Source organism: Sinocyclocheilus rhinocerous, unplaced genomic scaffold (assembly GCF_001515625.1).
Source record: "Sinocyclocheilus rhinocerous isolate Xijiao unplaced genomic scaffold, SAMN03320098_v1.1 scaffold924, whole genome shotgun sequence".
Lineage (NCBI taxonomy): Eukaryota > Metazoa > Chordata > Actinopteri > Cypriniformes > Cyprinidae > Sinocyclocheilus > Sinocyclocheilus rhinocerous.
The window spans coordinates 137,170-156,065 of NW_015645128.1; the positions used below are offsets into that span (position 1 = coordinate 137,170).

At 40.0% G+C, this 18,896-nt stretch overlaps 1 protein-coding gene across 1 annotated transcript in view; it reads left to right on the top strand.

Moving 5' to 3' along the window:
- The window catches only part of LOC107705843 (fibrillin-2-like), a 154,781-nt gene that overhangs the window by 130,520 nt on the left and 5,365 nt on the right, over positions 1–18,896 (top strand). Inside the window, exons 51-58 of the mRNA XM_016509340.1 lie at positions 2,233–2,358; positions 3,310–3,516; positions 3,830–3,955; positions 4,069–4,191; positions 10,617–10,733; positions 10,964–11,092; positions 11,489–11,608; positions 11,806–12,037. Of these exons, the coding sequence (XP_016364826.1) occupies positions 2,233–2,358; positions 3,310–3,516; positions 3,830–3,955; positions 4,069–4,191; positions 10,617–10,733; positions 10,964–11,092; positions 11,489–11,608; positions 11,806–12,037 (1,180 nt within the window). The remainder of the gene's footprint in view (positions 1–2,232; positions 2,359–3,309; positions 3,517–3,829; positions 3,956–4,068; positions 4,192–10,616; positions 10,734–10,963; positions 11,093–11,488; positions 11,609–11,805; positions 12,038–18,896) is intronic.

An 18,896-nucleotide genomic window follows, 5' to 3' on the forward strand; every position in this document is an offset into this window, starting at 1 on the left:
TCTGTCAATTCTTTGTCATCAGTTAGGAACCTAGGTGTGCTATTTGATAGCAATCTTTCGTTAGAAAGCCACGTTTCTAGCATTTGTAAATCTGCATTTTTCCATCTCAAAAATATATCTAAATTACGACCTATTCTCTCAATGTCAAATGCAGAAATGTTAATCCATGCGTTTATGACCTCAAGGTTAGATTATTGTAATGCTTTATTGGGTGGTTGCTCTGCGCACTTAATAAACAAACTCCAGCTGGTCCAAAATGCAGCAGCTAGAGTTCTTACTAGAACCAGGAAGTACGAGCATATTAGCCCGGTCCTGACAACTCTGCACTGGCTCCCTATTAAACATCGTATACATTTTAAAATCTTGCTAATTACTTATAAAGCCCTGAATGGTTTAGCACCTCAGTACTTGAGTGAGTTCAAATCACATTATAGTCCTTCATGTCCGCTGCGATCTCAAAACTCTAGCAATTTGATAATACCTAGAATATTAAAATCAACTGCGGGCGGAATATCCTTTTCCTATTTAGCGCCCAAACTCTGGAATAACCTACCTAACATTGTTCGGGAGGCAGACACACTCTGTCAGTTTAAATCTAGATTAAAGACCCATCTCTTTAACCTGGCTTACACATAACACACTAACACATTTCTAATATTCAAATCCGTTAAAGGATTTTTTTAGGCTGCATTAATTAGGTCAACCAGAACCGGGAACACTTCCCATAACACCCGATGTACTTGCTACATCGTTAGAAGAATGGCACCTACGCTAATTAGCGTTGTTCTGGAGGCAGACACACTCTCAGTTTAAATCTAGATAAAATACCATCTCTTTAACCTGGCATACACATAATACCACATTTCTATAATTCAAATCCATTAAAGGATTGTTAGGCTGCATTAATTAGGTCAACTGGAACCGGGAACACTTCCCATAACACCCGATGTACTTGCTACATCGTAAGAAGAATGGCATCTACGCTAATATTGGTCTGTTTCTTTCTTATTCCGAGGTCACCGTAGCCACCAGAGCCAGTCTCTATCCAGATCAGATGGTGGATCAGCACCTAGAGACGACCTCTACAGCCCTGAATGTCCGCGGCGACCATGTTCACTAGATGCGCCCCAGTTTTTTTCTCTATTTCTGTCACCAATGGAGTTTTGGTTCCTTGCCACTGTTGCCTTTAGCTTGCTTAGTTGGGGAAACAATTTCTGCCAATATTGTTGACTTGATTGCACAGATACTGTTTGAAGAGAACTGAACTGAGCTGGATGATGGCATCACTGAATCAACAATGAAACGACGTTAACTGAAAAACTGATTGTTTTCTATTGTTCTTTTTCATTATCAGCACACTTTTTTTCTGTTTGACACTGTAAAGCTGCTTTGACACAATCTGTATTGTATGAAGCGCTATATAAATAAAGGTATATAAAAAAGTGTCTGCCAAATGAATACATGTAAATGTAAATGATCATACTCGCAGCCATGTGCTTACCATCTAGCTTTCCTTGCCATTTTTCTTTAAATGAAAAGGTCGATAGAGAACAGCAACAAACTCCTCTTGCACAGCGCAAAGTGTTGTGGATAATATACAGAATATACACAGCGAACACAAATATGCACTATGAAACAGTAGACATGGGCATCAACATAACCTCAATGTTGCCCTATGCCCTACCAGAATCTCAGTCCCCATAATGCAGCATATATTAGTTCCACATAGATCATATTAGAGTCCATCTGAAATCAAATTTGACACTATTTACTTTGTTAGCATACATTGCTAGTCTTGAGGTGAACAATTAATCTGTGCAAGTTTACTCAGAAAACAAAACGTTTTTCTTAGTAAATGTTAATTAAAATTTGAAAATTAGCTTCCACTCTTCAATGGCATTCCTTTTCTGATGGTGTCAGTTTGACCGCTTGGGCAGAATATCCATAACCACTCACCTCCAACCATTAGTTTGCTGCAATCAAGAGATGAACAGTAGGTGTGGTAAAATAAAACCATGTCCTCTATTCAATATTCTGTTTCAGTTGGAAATACGTCACAATACTGAAGCATTGCTTAAAATAATTAGTGGGAATAGTCAGGTTGGTTAGTGGGTGTAGGAATGGCAGGGTTGGGTTTACACACTATATGCAACAATGCATCCAACAAAAATACTGATCACACTAGATTTATTCATCCTCATTCGCCTTTTTAATTATATTTCCTCTTTACAGATGAAAATGAATGTTTGACTCAGCCTGGGGTTTGTGAGAATGGTCGATGTGTGAACACTGTGGGCAGCTACACGTGTGAATGTGGCGTTGGATTCAAAACTGACTCTACAGCCACACAATGTCTTGGTAAAACTTCTTTCTCGACCCTGAACATAAAGTCCGGGACACACCAAGCCTACTTCAAAGAACTAGCGGCAACAAAAGCCGACAATGTCGTCGTCACCTCACGTCGGCAGCGTCTAGACCAAAAAGCTGCAAACTAACACGTGCATTCTTCTCCTACATGAGAGGAACTGTCTATATCAGGACAGAATATATCAGAATATCAGTTATGTTGATAACTTTCTTCATTTTAAGCAGCTCATATTATTATGAAAATATTTGCATAATGGATTGCTTGAAGCCGACAAGAGCTGACGTGTGGAACACACCAAACAAAACTAGCCCGACAGACGCTTGCCGACTTGTATGTGTCCCGGCTTAAAGCTGACCATACTGTATGTCAACTAGCGTGTGCAATATTGACAAGAAATCAAATGCCTAGGTCTTCAGCTCGGCTCCTGGGGACTCACTGTCCTGCAATTTTTTTTCTAACCTGCTTCAGCACACCTGGCCTGTGATTTTTCAAGTGATCCTGAAGACCTTGATTAGTTGGTTCAAGTGTGTGTGATTAGGGTTGTAGGCTAAACTCTGCAGGAGAGTGGGTCCCTAGGAGCAGGGTTGAAGACCTATGGCATAGCGCAGGGGTGAGCTACCTGGAGAGCTATCGTCCTGCAGATTTCAGCTCCAACCCTAATGAAAACACATCTGAACCAGCTTATAAAGGTCTTCAGGGTACCTTGATAATTACAGGCAGGTGTGTTAGAGCAGAATTGGAACTGAAGTCTGCAGGACAGTAGCTCTCCAGGAACAGGGTTGGAGATCCAGGGCATTTTTAAACTGTGATTTCTCCCAGAAAGTGATTTGGCCACAATGATATGCACTACGCCACTGAATGTGTGTGTTGTGGTGTGTATTGTGCATTTTTAGTCTCTAATGAAATGTGAGTTGATTCGTGTTGTGATGTTTGACTCTCAGATTACAGGCAAGGCTTTTGTTTCACTGAAGTTCTGCACACCATGTGTCAGATGTCGTCCAGCAGTCGTGTCCCTGTCAGCAGGTCTCAGTGCTGCTGTAACAGAGGCCTCGGGTGGGGGGACCAGTGTGAGCTCTGCCCTTTGCCTGCTACTGCCAACTACAAGAAACTCTGTCCATATGGCCATGGCTACGCAACTGACGGGACAGGTGCAGACACAAAAAAATAACACTCATGACCAGCTTTTTTAAAACAGATGTAGCAGCAGTCATAAGTGGGGTGTAGGACAGGTCATTATCTCGAAGTCCTAGGCCAAAAAAATGGAAGGAGGCATTCTTTGATAATTGATTTTAAGATAGGAGAGAGGCAGAAACAGAGAAACAGCCCTACACTGTATGTGTGTAGCACTACATACAAGTTCCCAGTGTGTTTCATTTGTCAGAAATCCCAATTATGGGTATCTTAGAGTATGTGAGATTATCTTTTAAGACTGAAGTTGTCAGTAAACCTCTTTGCCCACAGATATAGATGAGTGTAAGCTGATTCCAGGTGTTTGTGCCAACGGCATCTGTATCAACATCATGGGCTCGTACAGATGCCACTGTAAACCAGGATACATCGCATCTACTGCAGGAACCGCATGCGTCGGTATGCCACAAACACTCAGCACTGCTTTGTCAGTCATTTAAATCCATGTGACGTATAAAAGCATTATTGTTTGATATTCCTTGTGATCATGGTTGTTTGAACGTTTCTGTCAGATGTTGATGAATGTAGTATGTCCCCAAAACCCTGTAACTTCATCTGTAAGAACATGGAGGGCAGCTATGTGTGTTCCTGTCCCCGCGGTTACATGCTGCAGGACGACAGCAGGACGTGTAAAGGTGAGGAAGATGAGTCGTCTTCTTTTGGCCACTTATCTTAGAAATATTCTGTGCATGATACCTACACAGATCTTTCTTCATAGATATGTATGCATGCATTGTATGTCTGTGTAGTGATTTCAAGTTTAGATAGCCTCACACGGGGCACCACTAAATTAGTGATTTTAGATGTATGTAGCACCACCAGTGTAATGGCTTTGGGGTTAAATATAAATATTTAGTTTTGGTCACACTATTTTACGGGGCACCAGCCAGGAATATTGCCCTGACAATAAAGAACAATCATGGAAGATTGTTGAATAAATAAGAATTACATAAATTATAGGACGTTGTAGTCTGACCAATCTTAAGGATTTGAGAGATATCGTTAACTTGTAGAGCCTCTTACTGTATTATCAACACAAGGAAGAGTAATAAAAGGGGTTTTATTAACAAAAGGATAGACAAGAGTAACTAACAACTACTAAATGGGTACAATGAATGGATAAAGTGCAAAATTGATAGATGCAAGTGACTGAGTTGGAATGTTACTATGGATGTTATCTTATGGAAAGGTAAACTGTTCTAAATACACTGCAATCCTCAGCACACAGTCACTCACACAGTCAGATAATAGTAGAATAATTTACCCAGAACAGTGGGTTTAATTCAGTTTTGTCAGCATATAGAATACACAAAGTACTCTACACATATTATTATTATTATTAATATTATTATTAGTAGTAGTAGTAGTAGTAGTAAATTTATATAGCGCCTTTCCCAGGATCAAGGATGCTTTACAAGGTACATCAAATACAACAAATACTCATTACAAAGTAACAGTTAAGTGGAGATTGGACATTTGCCTAATCCAGTCACAGATAATGCAGTTGTATATAACACAAATTAAGTAATAATCATAATAGGAATCAAGTCATGTCAAGTCAAGTCATCTTAATTTGTATAGCACTTTATACAATACTGGTTGTGTCAAAGCAGCTTTACAGTTTAAAACAGGAAAATAGTTTGTCAATAATGCAAAAAGACAATAACTGATTCATTTTTCCAGCTAAAGTGAGTTCATTGATGATTCATTTACATTTATGAAGTCATTTAGCAGACGCTTTTATCCAAAGCAACTTACAAATGAGGACAATGGAAGCAATCAAAATCAACAAGAGAGCAATGATATGCACGTGCTATAACAAGTCTCAGTTAGCTTAACACAGTACATGTAGCAGGGGTTTTTCTTTTTGTTTTTTATTATATAATAAATAAAAAGAAAACAGAAAGAATAGAAAAAGAATAGAGCAAGCTAGTGTTGTTAATTAAATAATAAATAAAAAAACGGATAGAATACAAAAAGATTAGAGAAGCTAGTGTTTTTTTTTTAAGAAAACAAGAAGTTAGTAAATGAACAGAGTGCAAGTCTATAAGGGGCAATTTTTTTAAAGAATAGAATTAGAATAGAGAGTGCTAGAGTTAGAGGGTCAAATAAAGATGGAAGAGATGTGTTTTTAGCCAATTCTTGAAGATGGCTTAGCACTCAGCTGCTCGGATTGAGTTGGGCAGGTCATTCCACCAGGAGGGCACATTTAATTTAAAAGTCAGTGAAAGTGATTTTGTGCCTCTTTGGGATGCACAATAAAGCAACGTTCACTTGCAGACCGCAAGCTTCTAGAGGGTACATAAGCCTGAAGTAATGAATTTAGGTAATGGGGTGCAGAGCCAGTGGTGGTTTTGTAGGCAAACATTAATGCCTTGAATTTTATGCGAGCAGCTATTGGTAGAGGGCTTCAACAACTGAGAGCAAGGCAGTCTCGGTTGAATGTCCAACTCTTGAAACCAGACTGGTTGCTGTCGAGTAGGTTGTCGTAAGTAGAGGGGTTATACGAGCCTGTCTAAATGCTGAGGGAAAAACACCAGTGTGAAGGGATATGTTGATGTGAGTGAGTGCAGGTACAACTGCAGGAGAAATGGCTTGAAGGAGATGAGATGGAATAGGATCAAGCGGACAAGTAGTAGGATGATTAAAACGGATGAGTTTGGAGACTTCTGCCTCAGAGAGTGAAGAGAAGGATGTGAACGAGTGTATGTTTGCTGGCAAGATGTGCTTGACAGATTGTGTAGTGGAAAATTGTGCACTGATGGTTTTAATTGTATTAATGAAGAATATGCCAAGGGGCAGAAGGGATGGTACGGGCTGGCCTGTAAGACAAGGGGCAGACAGTGTCTAAACAAGATGTAAGAGTGGATCAGAAAGTACCAGTAGCACTGTTAGCATCAAGAGATGATAACTGTTTAGGGGGAGGAAGCGAAGATGAAACCAGATAGCCGGGACGGTGAGAGTGGGCGTAGGCTATGTCGAAAGATGACATTTGGAGGGGTATGTGTTGTGTCAGGAACCATGTTGAGGTTAAGAATGAGGAGGAAGTGATCCGAGGTGTGCAGTGGAGTAACGAGCACATGATCAGTGGAGCAGTGTCGTGTGTAAATAAGGTCCAGTTGGTCACCTTTAAGAGTGAGGAGGGAGTGATCCGAGGTGTGCAGTGAAGTAGCCAGTACATGATCAGTGGAGCAATGTCATGTATAAATAAGGTCCAGTTGGTTGCCTGATTTGTGAGTAGCTGTAGTTAGCACTCTCATGAGATCAAAAGAGGCAAGCAGAGTGTAGTAGACTGCAGCCTGAGGTTTATCTAGGTGGATGTTGAAGTCTCCAAGCATAACTAGGGGAGTACCATCCTCAGGAAAGGTTGAGAGTAGCACATCTAATTCATCCAATAAGTTACCTTGTGGTTCTGGGGGTTGATAAACAACTACAAAATGGATTTTAAAAAAGGTGGGTAATAGTGACTGAATGTGATTCAAAGGAGCTGTTAATACCCAGAAAAGGTAAATTAATAACTTTCCAATCATTAGAGATAAGCAGACCAGTACTTTCACTTCTTCCAGTCAGACGGGGAGTGTGGAAAAATGAGAAATTATTGGAGAATGCTGCAGGAGTAGCAGTGTCCTCTGGTTTGAGCCACGTCTCTGTCAGGGCCATGAGGTTTAGTCTTGAATGAATAGTAATAGATGTAATGAAATCTGCTTTGTTTACTGCAGACTGACAATTCCAGAGACCAATAGAAAAAGAAAGTAGTGTTGTGTGTGTGTATTGTGTGTGATGCGTGGTTTGTGAGTGGTAGTAATAGTAGGGATATGGAAACACATAGTAAGAATTGGTCATAAAAACTGAAACAGAAGTGAAGCAAGGTGTAGAAAAGAGGATGAATCAAAAGCGATACTTATGTCCCTTGCCGGTGTCCCTGCATGGTGGAGTCGCACGATAGAGTCGATGGTCTTTACACTCTTCGGTCTTCACACGAGGGCTGCTGCGACCGCTGATGAAAAATACTAACCTTTTTTATACTCGTTTGATTTGTCAAGGAACAAATCGACTGTGGCAAGGAACAACAGAAATTGAATTCAGCTAAACACACTTTACTGTTTATCACAACAAAGGGCTAAGCAAGCACACGACACTGACAAGGTATGCAAAACCGTACGAGACCAAACATGACTTCAGCACGTCTCAACGCAGTAAACAAAACAAGCATTTTCTAGCAATGACAACTGCCCTAAATACTAATGAGACAAGCAATAAATACACTTACAAGCGGCTTTTAACTTCCGCTGATTGACTGCTTCGCTCAAATAGTATTTCTTTACACTGTCTTTTGCTAGCGCTTGAACACACTTTACTGTTTATCACAACAAAGGGCTAAGCAAGCGCACAACACTGACAAGGTTCAAGATTCAGTGATGTCATCATCCAGTTCAGCTCTCTTCCAATAATGTCTGTGCAATCAGTCAATCGTCCCCAACTAAGCAAGCCAAAGGCAACCGTGGCAAGGAACCAAAACTCCATCTGTGACAGAAATGGAGAAAAAACCTTGGGAGAAACCAGGCTCAGTCGGGGGGCCAGTTCTCCTCTGGCCAGACGAAACCAGCATGGCGTGGTTGAATTCCAGGCTGCAACACGTGTGCAGAGGACTTGTCTGTTTCCCGTGGTCTTGCACCGATAGTCGTCAAGGTGACAGTCTTCAGAGGGGATCTGTCTCTGGGGTGCATCTAGTTGACATGGTCTAGTTGATATGGACTGGATCTAGGTGGGTACGGTGACCTCAGAATAAGAATGAAAGGGACTAATATTAGCGTAGATGCCATTCATCTTACGATGTAGTCAGTACATTGGGTGCTATGGAAAGTGTTCCCGGTTCCAGTTGACCTAATTAATGCAGCCTAACAATGCTTTAACAGATTTTAATTAGAAATGCGATAGTGTGTTATGTGTATGCCAGGTTAAAGAGATGGGTCTTTAATCTAGATTTAAACTGACAGAGTGTCTCTGCCTCCAGAACAACACTAGGTAGATTGTTCCAGAGTTTGGGCGCTAAACAGGAAAAGGATCTGCTACCCGCATTTGATTTTGATATTCTAGATATTATCAAATGGCCAGAGTTTTGAGATAGCAGCAAACTATAATGCGATATGAGATTTTAAAATGTATTCGTTGTTCAATAGGGAGCCATTGCAGTGTTTACAGAACCGGGCTAATATGGTCATACTTCCTGGTTCTAGTAAGAACTCTAGCTGCTGCATTTTGGACCAGCTGGAGTTTGTTTATTAAGTGCGGAGAGCAACCACCCAATAAAGTATTACAATAATCTAACCTTAAGGTCATGAACGCATGAATTAGCATAGGTCGCAATTTAGGTATATTTTTAAGAAAAATGCAGTTTTACAAATGCTGAATTTCAAATGATGAATTAATAATATTCATAAGAGGATCTATGACTTCTGGAAGCACCTCTTTTAGTAGCTTAGATGGAATAGGGTCTAACATACATGTTGTAGGTTTTGATGATTTGACAAGTTTATACAATTCTTCCTCTCCTATAGCAGAGAATGAGGGGAACTGTTCCTCAGGGGATCTATATGCGATACTGTGGCTAACGGCTGCATGGTTATACTTTTATCTCTAATAGTATCGATCTTGGAAGTAAAGAAGTTCATTAAGTCATTACTGCTGTGCTGTTGGGAAAGGTCTGCACCTGTTGATGCTTTATTTTTCATTAATTTAGCCACTGTATTGAAGAGAGATGAAAAGTAAGTAGATCTAGCAGTTTTTAGACCTTTTCTATAAGTACTGTAGAAGTACTTTCCTGCCATGCAATACGAAATACCTCTAGTTTTGTTTTCTTCCAGCTGCGCTCCATTTTCCGGGCTGCTCTCTTTAAGGTGCGAGTGTGCTCATTATACCACGGTGTCGGACTGTTTTCCTTTATGCTTAAAGAAGATTAAGGAGCAACCCTATCTAAAGTGCTAGAAAAGAGAGAGTCCATAGTTTCTGTTACAACATCAAGTTTTTCTGAGCTATTGGGTATGCTGAGGAATTGAGACAAGTCAGGAAGATTATTTATAAAGCAGTCTTTTGTGGTAGAAGTGATGGTTCTACCATATTTGTAACAAGGAGCTGAATTTGCAGCTTTAGCTATATGGAGTAAACATGAGACTAGATAATGATCCGAGATATCATCACTCTGCTGCAGAATTCCAACGCCATTAACATCAATTCCATGTGACAGTACACAATCTTAAGTATGATTATGACAATGAGTAGGCCCTGACACGTGTTATCTAACCGCAGTTTAGAATGTATATACAGTAAATGCTAATCCCAATGCATCTTTTTCATTATCAACATGAATATTAAAATTACCAACAATTAAGACTTTATCTGCAGCCAGCACTAACTCGGATAGAAAATCAGCAAATTATTTGATCAAGTCTGTATGGTGCCCTGGTAGCCTATATAGAGTAGCCAGTACAAAAGTCACAGGGGATTTATCATTTACACTATTTCTCTGGATAATGTTATATGAAGCACCATTACTTCAAACTTAGGTCTATAGATTGAAGGATTGTGATCAGCGAAAGAGCACATTGTGATCGGATCAGTCTTTGATCAATGGAATGCTGAAGTCCTCATTCGTGCCTTGCACAAATGATAAGCTTGAGGGAGAACAAAGCAGTTCCTGAACGGGGGGTTACTGTATGTTAATGTTACTCCCCTCTCCACAAGAGGTAGTGTTGTTTATCTTAAGGCACAATCATCCTTTGTTGTCCACAAAGCCTGATCTTTTCAGAATGAAACGGGGTTGCCATCTTGCTGATGTTCACTACATCTGATCCAGCATGTGCACAGTGTAACAGAGGACATGTGTTGTCATCTGAGGAATTAATTGTTAGTTGATGAGACAGCAGTCTGCATCATTGGGAAACATTTACTGACCATCATAGTAAGCCTTTTTAGACTTTGATGTGCTGAAATGTCCTTCAGATGTTTAGCTGCCCTTTTAAAAAGAAAGCATTGGTTTGATTTTAGTTTTTTTTATCTGTAGATGTGGATGAATGTCAGAGCAGACGACACAATTGTCAGTTCTCGTGTGTCAACTCCATTGGTGGATTCACCTGCAAGTGTCCGGCAGGCTTCAGCCAGCATCACACGGCCTGCAAAGGTGAAACACACATTCAGATGTCCCCTCAGATGGCCCTTTGACAACAAAAGCAGGAAACTTTACATCACTTCTTGATAAACACACAAGTAGTGCTTGGAAACATTACAGTTGTGAGTTTTGTTTCTGTATGTGATGATGATTATCATAAATGAAGTGAAAAGCAGTATGTCAGGTGAGTGTCACGACCTGTGATTTTCAGTGTTAAGGTGCTTCTTTCTGTCTTCACTTAGATATTAATGAATGTTTGTCTGAGCGGGGTCCGTGCGGTCAGCAGGGCATCTGTCAGAATTCAGTGGGCAGCTTCAGCTGTGAGTGTCCACAGGGCTTCATTCTGGACTCTCTCGGCCTCAGCTGTGATGGTACGGCTCTCTTTGTGTGTGTGTGTGTGTGTGTGTGTGTGTGATTGAAATGTTTTAATTGAATTTTTCTAGCAAGTTTTCCTTTCACCAGATCCATCATTTGCATTTAGCCTAAATGTAGGCTACTGTAAGATTGGAAATGTATTTTCTTGCCCCTGAAACACATTTTGAAAAAAAATTTGGGTATATGAAGATTGAAACTAAATATGTTTTCAATTTCATTAATAATTCACCACTTCAATGCTTATAACATATATTAAGCATGTATTTAAAATATACTGTTGCCAGAAAAAAATGCCATATGGGATATGTGAGCATGAATGAATGTTACGGGTGTGTGATAGGTGCATGTAGTTTGCAGTTTTTGAACTGAACTGCTGTTTCTGTCTCTGTCAGATGTAGATGAGTGTGCGCCTGATCACAGGTGTCAATTCGGTTGTCAGAATGTTGCGGGTGGTTTCCGCTGCAGCTGTCCAGAGGGATACACACAGCACCAGCAGTGGAACCAGTGTGTGGGTCAGTACACACACAAACCTTTCTCATTATTATTGTTCCTTTTCATATATTTACAGGATGTTGTAAATACATGAGCTCATGATTGTCATGTGATTAGTGTATGTGCTTCAGACTCATTGAGCCCATGGTGCTCACATTTTTAAAATTACAGTTGTAATTACAGTTTACATATGCTACTGACCTTTTCTGTCCTACAGATGACAATGAGTGTTTGAATCCGGGCAGCTGTGGTTCAGCATCTTGTTTTAACACATTGGGCAGTTTTAAGTGTGGCTGTCCATCTGGCTTCAACTTTGACCCCGTTTCCACTAGCTGTGAGGATGTGGACGAGTGTGTGTCCTTCATGAGCCCCTGCAGATATGGCTGCTCAAACACACAGGGTGGATTCATGTGTGGATGTCCGGCAGGATATTACAGAGCAGGACAGGGGTGAGACGTATACTAAATAATCTTACAGGTCATAGAATTATTGACTCATATCAGTGGTCAGTTTACAGCCACGTGTCATCTGAATAACAGTACAGGTAATAGTGTCAATAATGTATTTCATTATATTGTACAAATTATTCAACTATGCATAGGTTTGCGATTGTAGCTCCGTGTAGCTTTGTTTTTCTGTTGGAATCTTAGTTGGTATCTTACTATCACTTTCTGTTTTTTAAACTGCTAAAATATAACTTAATTATGACCATACTTCTGATATTATCTAACAAACTATTTTGACATTGTTTGCTTTTTAATCTAAACCACGAGTGCAGCACATTAGCATTCCGTTAGCCTGTTAGCTTGTCATTCGAGCCTACCGTTTCTTTTCTCTCTCACTCCATTTTTCATAAGTTCATCAAACAACTGTGGTAAGTCAGAGTCATTCAACAATCACGGTGAGTAATGGCTTCTTCTCCTGGTATTGTCACTTGCTATGTGCAAACTCATCTCTTTAAACGCTACTTAACTTCATCTTAAAAAAAAAAAAAAAACTTTTTCTTTCTCTTTATTTATTCCTTCCCTTTTCTAGCTTGTACTTATTTGAACAATGCCTAAAACTTGGTATTTCAAGCACTTCCTGTGTCTGTTTGCCTCTTTAAGAAGAATCGCTTTATGTATTCCCAATTGTAAGTCACTTTGGATAAAAGCGTCGGCAAAATACCTAAATGTAAATGTATAGTGCAGTGGCATAGTCACGAGCGGGCCTGGGGGGGCCTAGGCCCCCTCATTTACATGTCCAGCCCCCCCCAGATTTCTTATTGATTAAGAAAAATTAAGGAATTTAATGTTTCGGGGAAAACAGCAAGGAGTCTAACTTACCATTTTAATAATTTACTGATCAAGTCAAGTTAAGTCACCTTTATTTGTATAGCGGTTTATACAATACTGATTGTGTCAAAGCAGCTTTACAGTATTAAACAGGAAAATACTTTGTCAATAATGCAAGAAGACAATAACAAAGAGTCATTTTTTTCAGATAAAGTCAGTTCATTGATGATTCAATGATGTCATCATCCAGTTCAGCTCTCGTCCAATAGTGTCTGCAATCAGTCAAGTGTCCCCAACTAAGCAAGCCAAAGGAACCAAAACTCCATCGCTGACAGAAATGGAGAAAAAACCTTGGGAGAAACCAGGCTCAGTTGGGGGGCCAGTTCTCCTCTGGCCAGATGAAACCAGCATGGAGTGGTTTAATTCCAGACTGCAGCACTGGTGTAGATGTCTTGTCTGTTTCCCGTGGTCTTGTGCCGCTGGTCGTTGAGGTGATGTGGTCTTCACTGGGGATCTGTCTCTGGGGCGCATCTAGTGGACATGGTCTCCGCTGACATTCAGGGCTGTAGAGGTCATGTCTAGGTGCTGATCCACCATCTGGTCTGAATACGTACTGGATCCGGGTGACTGCAGTGTACATCGGGTGTTATGGGAAGTGTTCCAGTTAACCTAATGAATGCAGTCTAACTATCCTTTAACGGATTTGAATTATAGAAATGTGTTAGTGTGTTATGTGTATGCCAGGTTAAAGAGATGGGTCTTTAATCTAGATTTAAACTGAGAGTGTGTCTGCCTCCAGAACAACGCTAGGTAGATTGTTCCAGAGTTTGGAAGCTAAATAGGAAAAGGATCTGCTGCCCGCAGTTGATTTTGATATTCTAGGTATTATCAAATTGCCAGAGTTTTGAGAACGCAGCGGACGTGGAGGACTATAATGTAACAAGAGCTCGTTCAAATACTGAGGTGCTAAACCATTCAGGGCTTTAGGTTTTCAAACCTCTCCATGAAGTACCCCCAGCACTGCACATTTTGTATGTCTCCCTACATCTGACACACCCACTTCAGGTCTTGCAGTCTCCACTAATGAGCTGATGAGTTGAATCAGGTGTGATAGATGAGGGAGACATAAAAAAATGTGCAGGGCAGGGGGTCCTCCAGGACAGGTTTGAGAACAACTGTTCTAGGTATTATCAAATGGCCAGAGTTTTGAAATTGCAGTGAAGGACAAAAATGCAATAAGAGCTCGCTCAAGTAGTGAGGAGCTAAACCATTCAGGGCTTTATAATTAATTAGCAAGATTTTAAAATGTATTTGTTGTTCAATAGGGAGCCAGTGCAGAGTTGACAGAACCGGGCTAATATGCTCGTACTTCCTGGTTCTAGTAAGAACTCTAGCTGCTGCATTTTGGACCAGCTGGAGTTATATTATTTATTTATGCTAAATCAAAAAGTGGTTAGCTACTGGGGGAGCTTTTTTTGTGACAAGAAAACCATAAAAACATAAATAATATAACTATAAATATATATATATATATATATATATATATATATTACATTTTGACATTTAGCAGACGCTTTTATCCAAAGCGACTTATAAATGAGGGCAATGGAAGCAATCAAAATCAACAAAAGAGCAATGATATGCAAGTGCTATAACAAGTCTCAGTTAGCTTAATGCTACCGTTTAAAGTTTCTGCATTTGACATTGAGAGTATAGGTCATAATTTAGATATATTTTTAAGATGGAAAAATGCATTGCAGACGATTGACAGATAAATGCAGACGATTGACTGATTGCACAGACACTATTGGAAGAGAGCTGAACTGGATGATGACATCACTGAATCATCAATGAACTGACTTTTGCTGAAAAATGACTCTGTTATTGTCGTCTTGCATTATTGACAAACTATTTTCCTGTTTGACACTGTAAAGCTGCTTTGACACGATCAGTATTTCATAAAGCGCTATACAAATAAAGGTGACTTGACATGAGATGTTTTATGGTTGTAGGGCAAATTTAATGATACCTGGCTGAATAATAATTCAATTTTGCTCACAGGAAAGGACCGATAACATTTCTTTTACATTATGATGTTATTTTCATTACAATCTTTTATTAATGTATTTTACTGATTTTAGGATCTTCTTTTTCCAAAAAAATTATATTGTTTTTGTGTAATACAGTAAAAAAAAAATAATGATTACAATTATTGTAACAAAAATTACAATAATGAGAATAAGTATTGATGATTATGGGAATTACAAAAAAGTTCAGATGCATTACAGGAAACTTTAGAAGGGAAATTGTCATGAAACAGAAAAAATGGTCTTGGGGTAGACTTCAATTTCCTTTCAAAGTGGAACTTCGACACTTCCTCATGGTGTTGATGGTATGAAAACGCTTCTCTGTGACCAGTGTCTGAAGCACGAAAAGACACCGGCCTTAATTAGCTGACATGAGGTCAGGTGATGTAGCGTGCTGCATCAACAAGACCATAAAAGGCCACGGAATCCCTGGCTTCTTTGTCTTCAGGAAGCTTAATGTCTGTTTGTATTTGTGTGAATCATTGTGATATCATTCCGTCGTATTGTTTGTCTGTTTCACTCTGTGTTTTAGACAGTATGGCCAGCAGAAATGCTAAGTTTAGGAGTTGTACGTCAGCTCCCACCTGACTGCCTTCTTGAGGGATGGAAGTCAGGCTGCAATTTTGTGACTCTGGTCCCATGCAAACAGATCCCAAGTTGTTTGCATACAGTGATACAAAACAGCATATTCTGATGTTTCCATTTAAAGTGATAGAAGCACACACTCGGTATGTCCTCCAGACTGTGTAAAAACTTGTCATTGATTTACTGACTACATTTGACTCTGAGGAGTTCAATGTTGAATATGCATTTGGCTCTGAGAAGCTAAATATTAAAAATGCGTTTAGCTCTGAGAAGTTAGATATGGAGCATTACTCTGGGCCACATAGATATTGCTCTCCATGCCACCAAGCAGATGGTTTGCAACTATCAGCTGTCCCATTAACTGATATGGTCGTGGTGGAGCAGCATCTGTGATTAAAATATGACAGAGATTATGAAGGTGAAAATATCAGATAGGTCTGTTTCGCTAAATCCGTCACATTTGTGTTTGGAAAGCAACAGTCTCTAGTGGGATTTCTGTCCAGTCTGCTCAGTGCTGCCCCTCCCCACTTTTGCAACAGGAAGTTCTTACAGGTTTGCTTTCAGGGTCAGTGCATACCAGTATTAGCTTCTTGGGTTCTGACAGAGGCTGTTGTTGGGTCTCATGGCAGCAGCAGCCATTGTAATCCGATTCTATTGGCGACTTCAACATCCACCTTGAAGCCACATGCTACTGACTTCTAGTAGTGGGCTTAACCCCACTGGTACCCATAAATCAGGTAACCAGCTCGACTTCATCTTTACACGCAACTGTATCACAGATAACATCTTGGTCAAACCCTTTCATGTGTCGGATCATTTCATTATTACTTTTAATCTACATCTACCTTCTTCTGCACCACCAAACCCTCTGCCAGTTTCATTTAGACGAAATCTAACGTCTCTTTCTCCTTCTCGACTCTACTCTGTGATATCGACCTCTCTTTCCACCCCCACACATTTCTCATCATTAGATGTGAATTGTGCCAGATACCTTATTTTCTACCCTAACTATCTGCCTAGACAATATCTGTCCCATTTCCTCCAGACCAGCACGTGCTACTTCACAAACAAAACCACATCCATCAGCAGTCAGTTCATGGCTCCAATAACCCAGGAACTCACAGCAAACGCTCACACAGCTGACCATCTTCTCTCCTCCTTCTCTCCTCTTACAGAAGATGAAGTCTCTAAACTTTCTCTCCAGCCTCCCTACCACCTGTCCTCTAGACCCAATCCCCTCACATCTCCTACAAGCTATTTCCCCTATACTTCTGCCTTCACTCACACACACACACACAACCCTCTACATTGCGAGTAAATAAATCACTCGCATATGCGACTAAATAATGTCTATCGTTAGCCATTGGCTAATAAATTCTTAGCCTCCAACTCACACACTGGCGAGTAAAATCTAAGTATAAGTTTAGCACATATATATTTTCACTCACTGACCACTCTGACTGAGCGCTTGAGAGTTTCGATCTCCATCAAGCGATCTGTGCTGTTTCAGTTCAGCTCAATGGATGCGCAGCACACCTGTATTTAACGCACCGTAAACTCTAGTGTGAAGGCGCACAACTCTCCATTGCTTTGCTGATAGCGCTGTGTTTCACACACATGCGAAGAGAGAGAGCGAAAGTCTTACAAACCACGCTGAATCGGCGCGCTACATGTAAATGATATTCTTTGTTGCATTTTCATGTCTGGTGTGGCAACTTGGATCATGGGGATGCAGGTGGAGTTGGCGGAAGAACATTGAGATGGGTGTACCCTTTTCTCTTTGCTTGCTCTGTGAATTTTTCTGTTCCTAACAAGGATCCAATGCTCCGAATCTGGCTCCAACAGATTAGATGTGATCATGCCTGATGCAGTTATCCACCCTGCGACCACTCATTCAGTCATACATCAGGCTTTCTTTCCTCCACCGCATGAATCACCGAAGCATGAAAGGCTTCATCTATTATGTCCAATCCGGGCTTTTAGGATATTAGGGCTGCAACTGATCGATAAAATTGATAATAATCGATAATGAAATTTGTTGTCAACGAATGCCGTTATTGATTAGTTGGGTCGCTCACGTTACGGGGGAGCATGAGGGCAAGATAATACAGCCGCATACGAAGTGGCAGAGAGTACAGATCAACCGGCAGCAGGAAAAAGTGTGCGTACCAAGTCATCCAAGGCATGGGAGCATTTTATATTAAACGCAACAAAGAAGAGTGCAATCTGCAAGTTATGCAAAGCTGAGCTTGTGTGGCATGGAAGTACCACAGTGATGCAAGAGCACATGAAAAGAAAACACACTGGTGTAACGGATGAAGGCGAAACATTAGCACGGTAAGCAAAAACTGTGTATCCTCATCATGTGAAAATGGTAGTTTAATTAATTGCTATTGTTTGCTAACTTCGGGACAGTCACACTGGATCTTTTCTGTCATGACTCGCGAGCATCAGGTTGCACAATCACCTCACTCACAACATAGCGATGGATTAAATGGTGCTACCATAGAATAGCTTAAATTAAAACCATGCGAACAGAGTCAAACACTAAATCTAAAAGCAACAAATAACAGCAGCAGTAAAATATTACATTTTTTAGTCACTGTTGTGGTTTTCAGCGAATGTTTATGCATTTGTTCACCAATGCATATTTTTTTCCTATCTTTTTAATCAAGCCTGTTAGCTTGCTGCATTTCTCCATTCCGTTCTCTTTTTATAGCATTTGTCTACTACAACAGTTAACTTATCTGTTTTCAAACATGATTTACTTCGCTTTACCATGTTCATTTGTTTTCAATGTTTATATTTAATTTATGGATATCATTTAATTATACAAAAAACAATTATATATATACAGTGCTGCTTGAACGTTTGTGAACCCTTTAGAATTGTCTGTATTTCTGCATAAATATAACCCAAAAAATCATCAGATTTTCATGCAAGTGCTGAAAGAGAACCCAATCAAACAAATGAGAACAAAATATATACTTTGTCATTTATTTATTCAGGAAAATGATCCAACATTACATATCTGTTAGCGGCAAAAGTATGTGAATCTCTAGGATTAGCTGTTAATTTGAAGGTGAAATTAAAGTCCATCTGTTCAGAGGTGTTTTCAATCAGTGAGATGACTATCAGGTGTCAGTGTGAGCCCTGTTTTATTTAAAGAACAGGGATCTATGAAAGTTTGGTCATGTTTATGGAAGAGTGTCATGGCACAAACAAATGAGATCTCTGAGGACCTCAGAAAAAGAGTTGGTGTTGCTCATCAGGCTAGAAAAGGTTACAAAACCATCTCTGAAGAGTTTGGACTCCACCAATCAACGGTCAGACAGATTGTGTACAAATGGAGGAAATTCAAG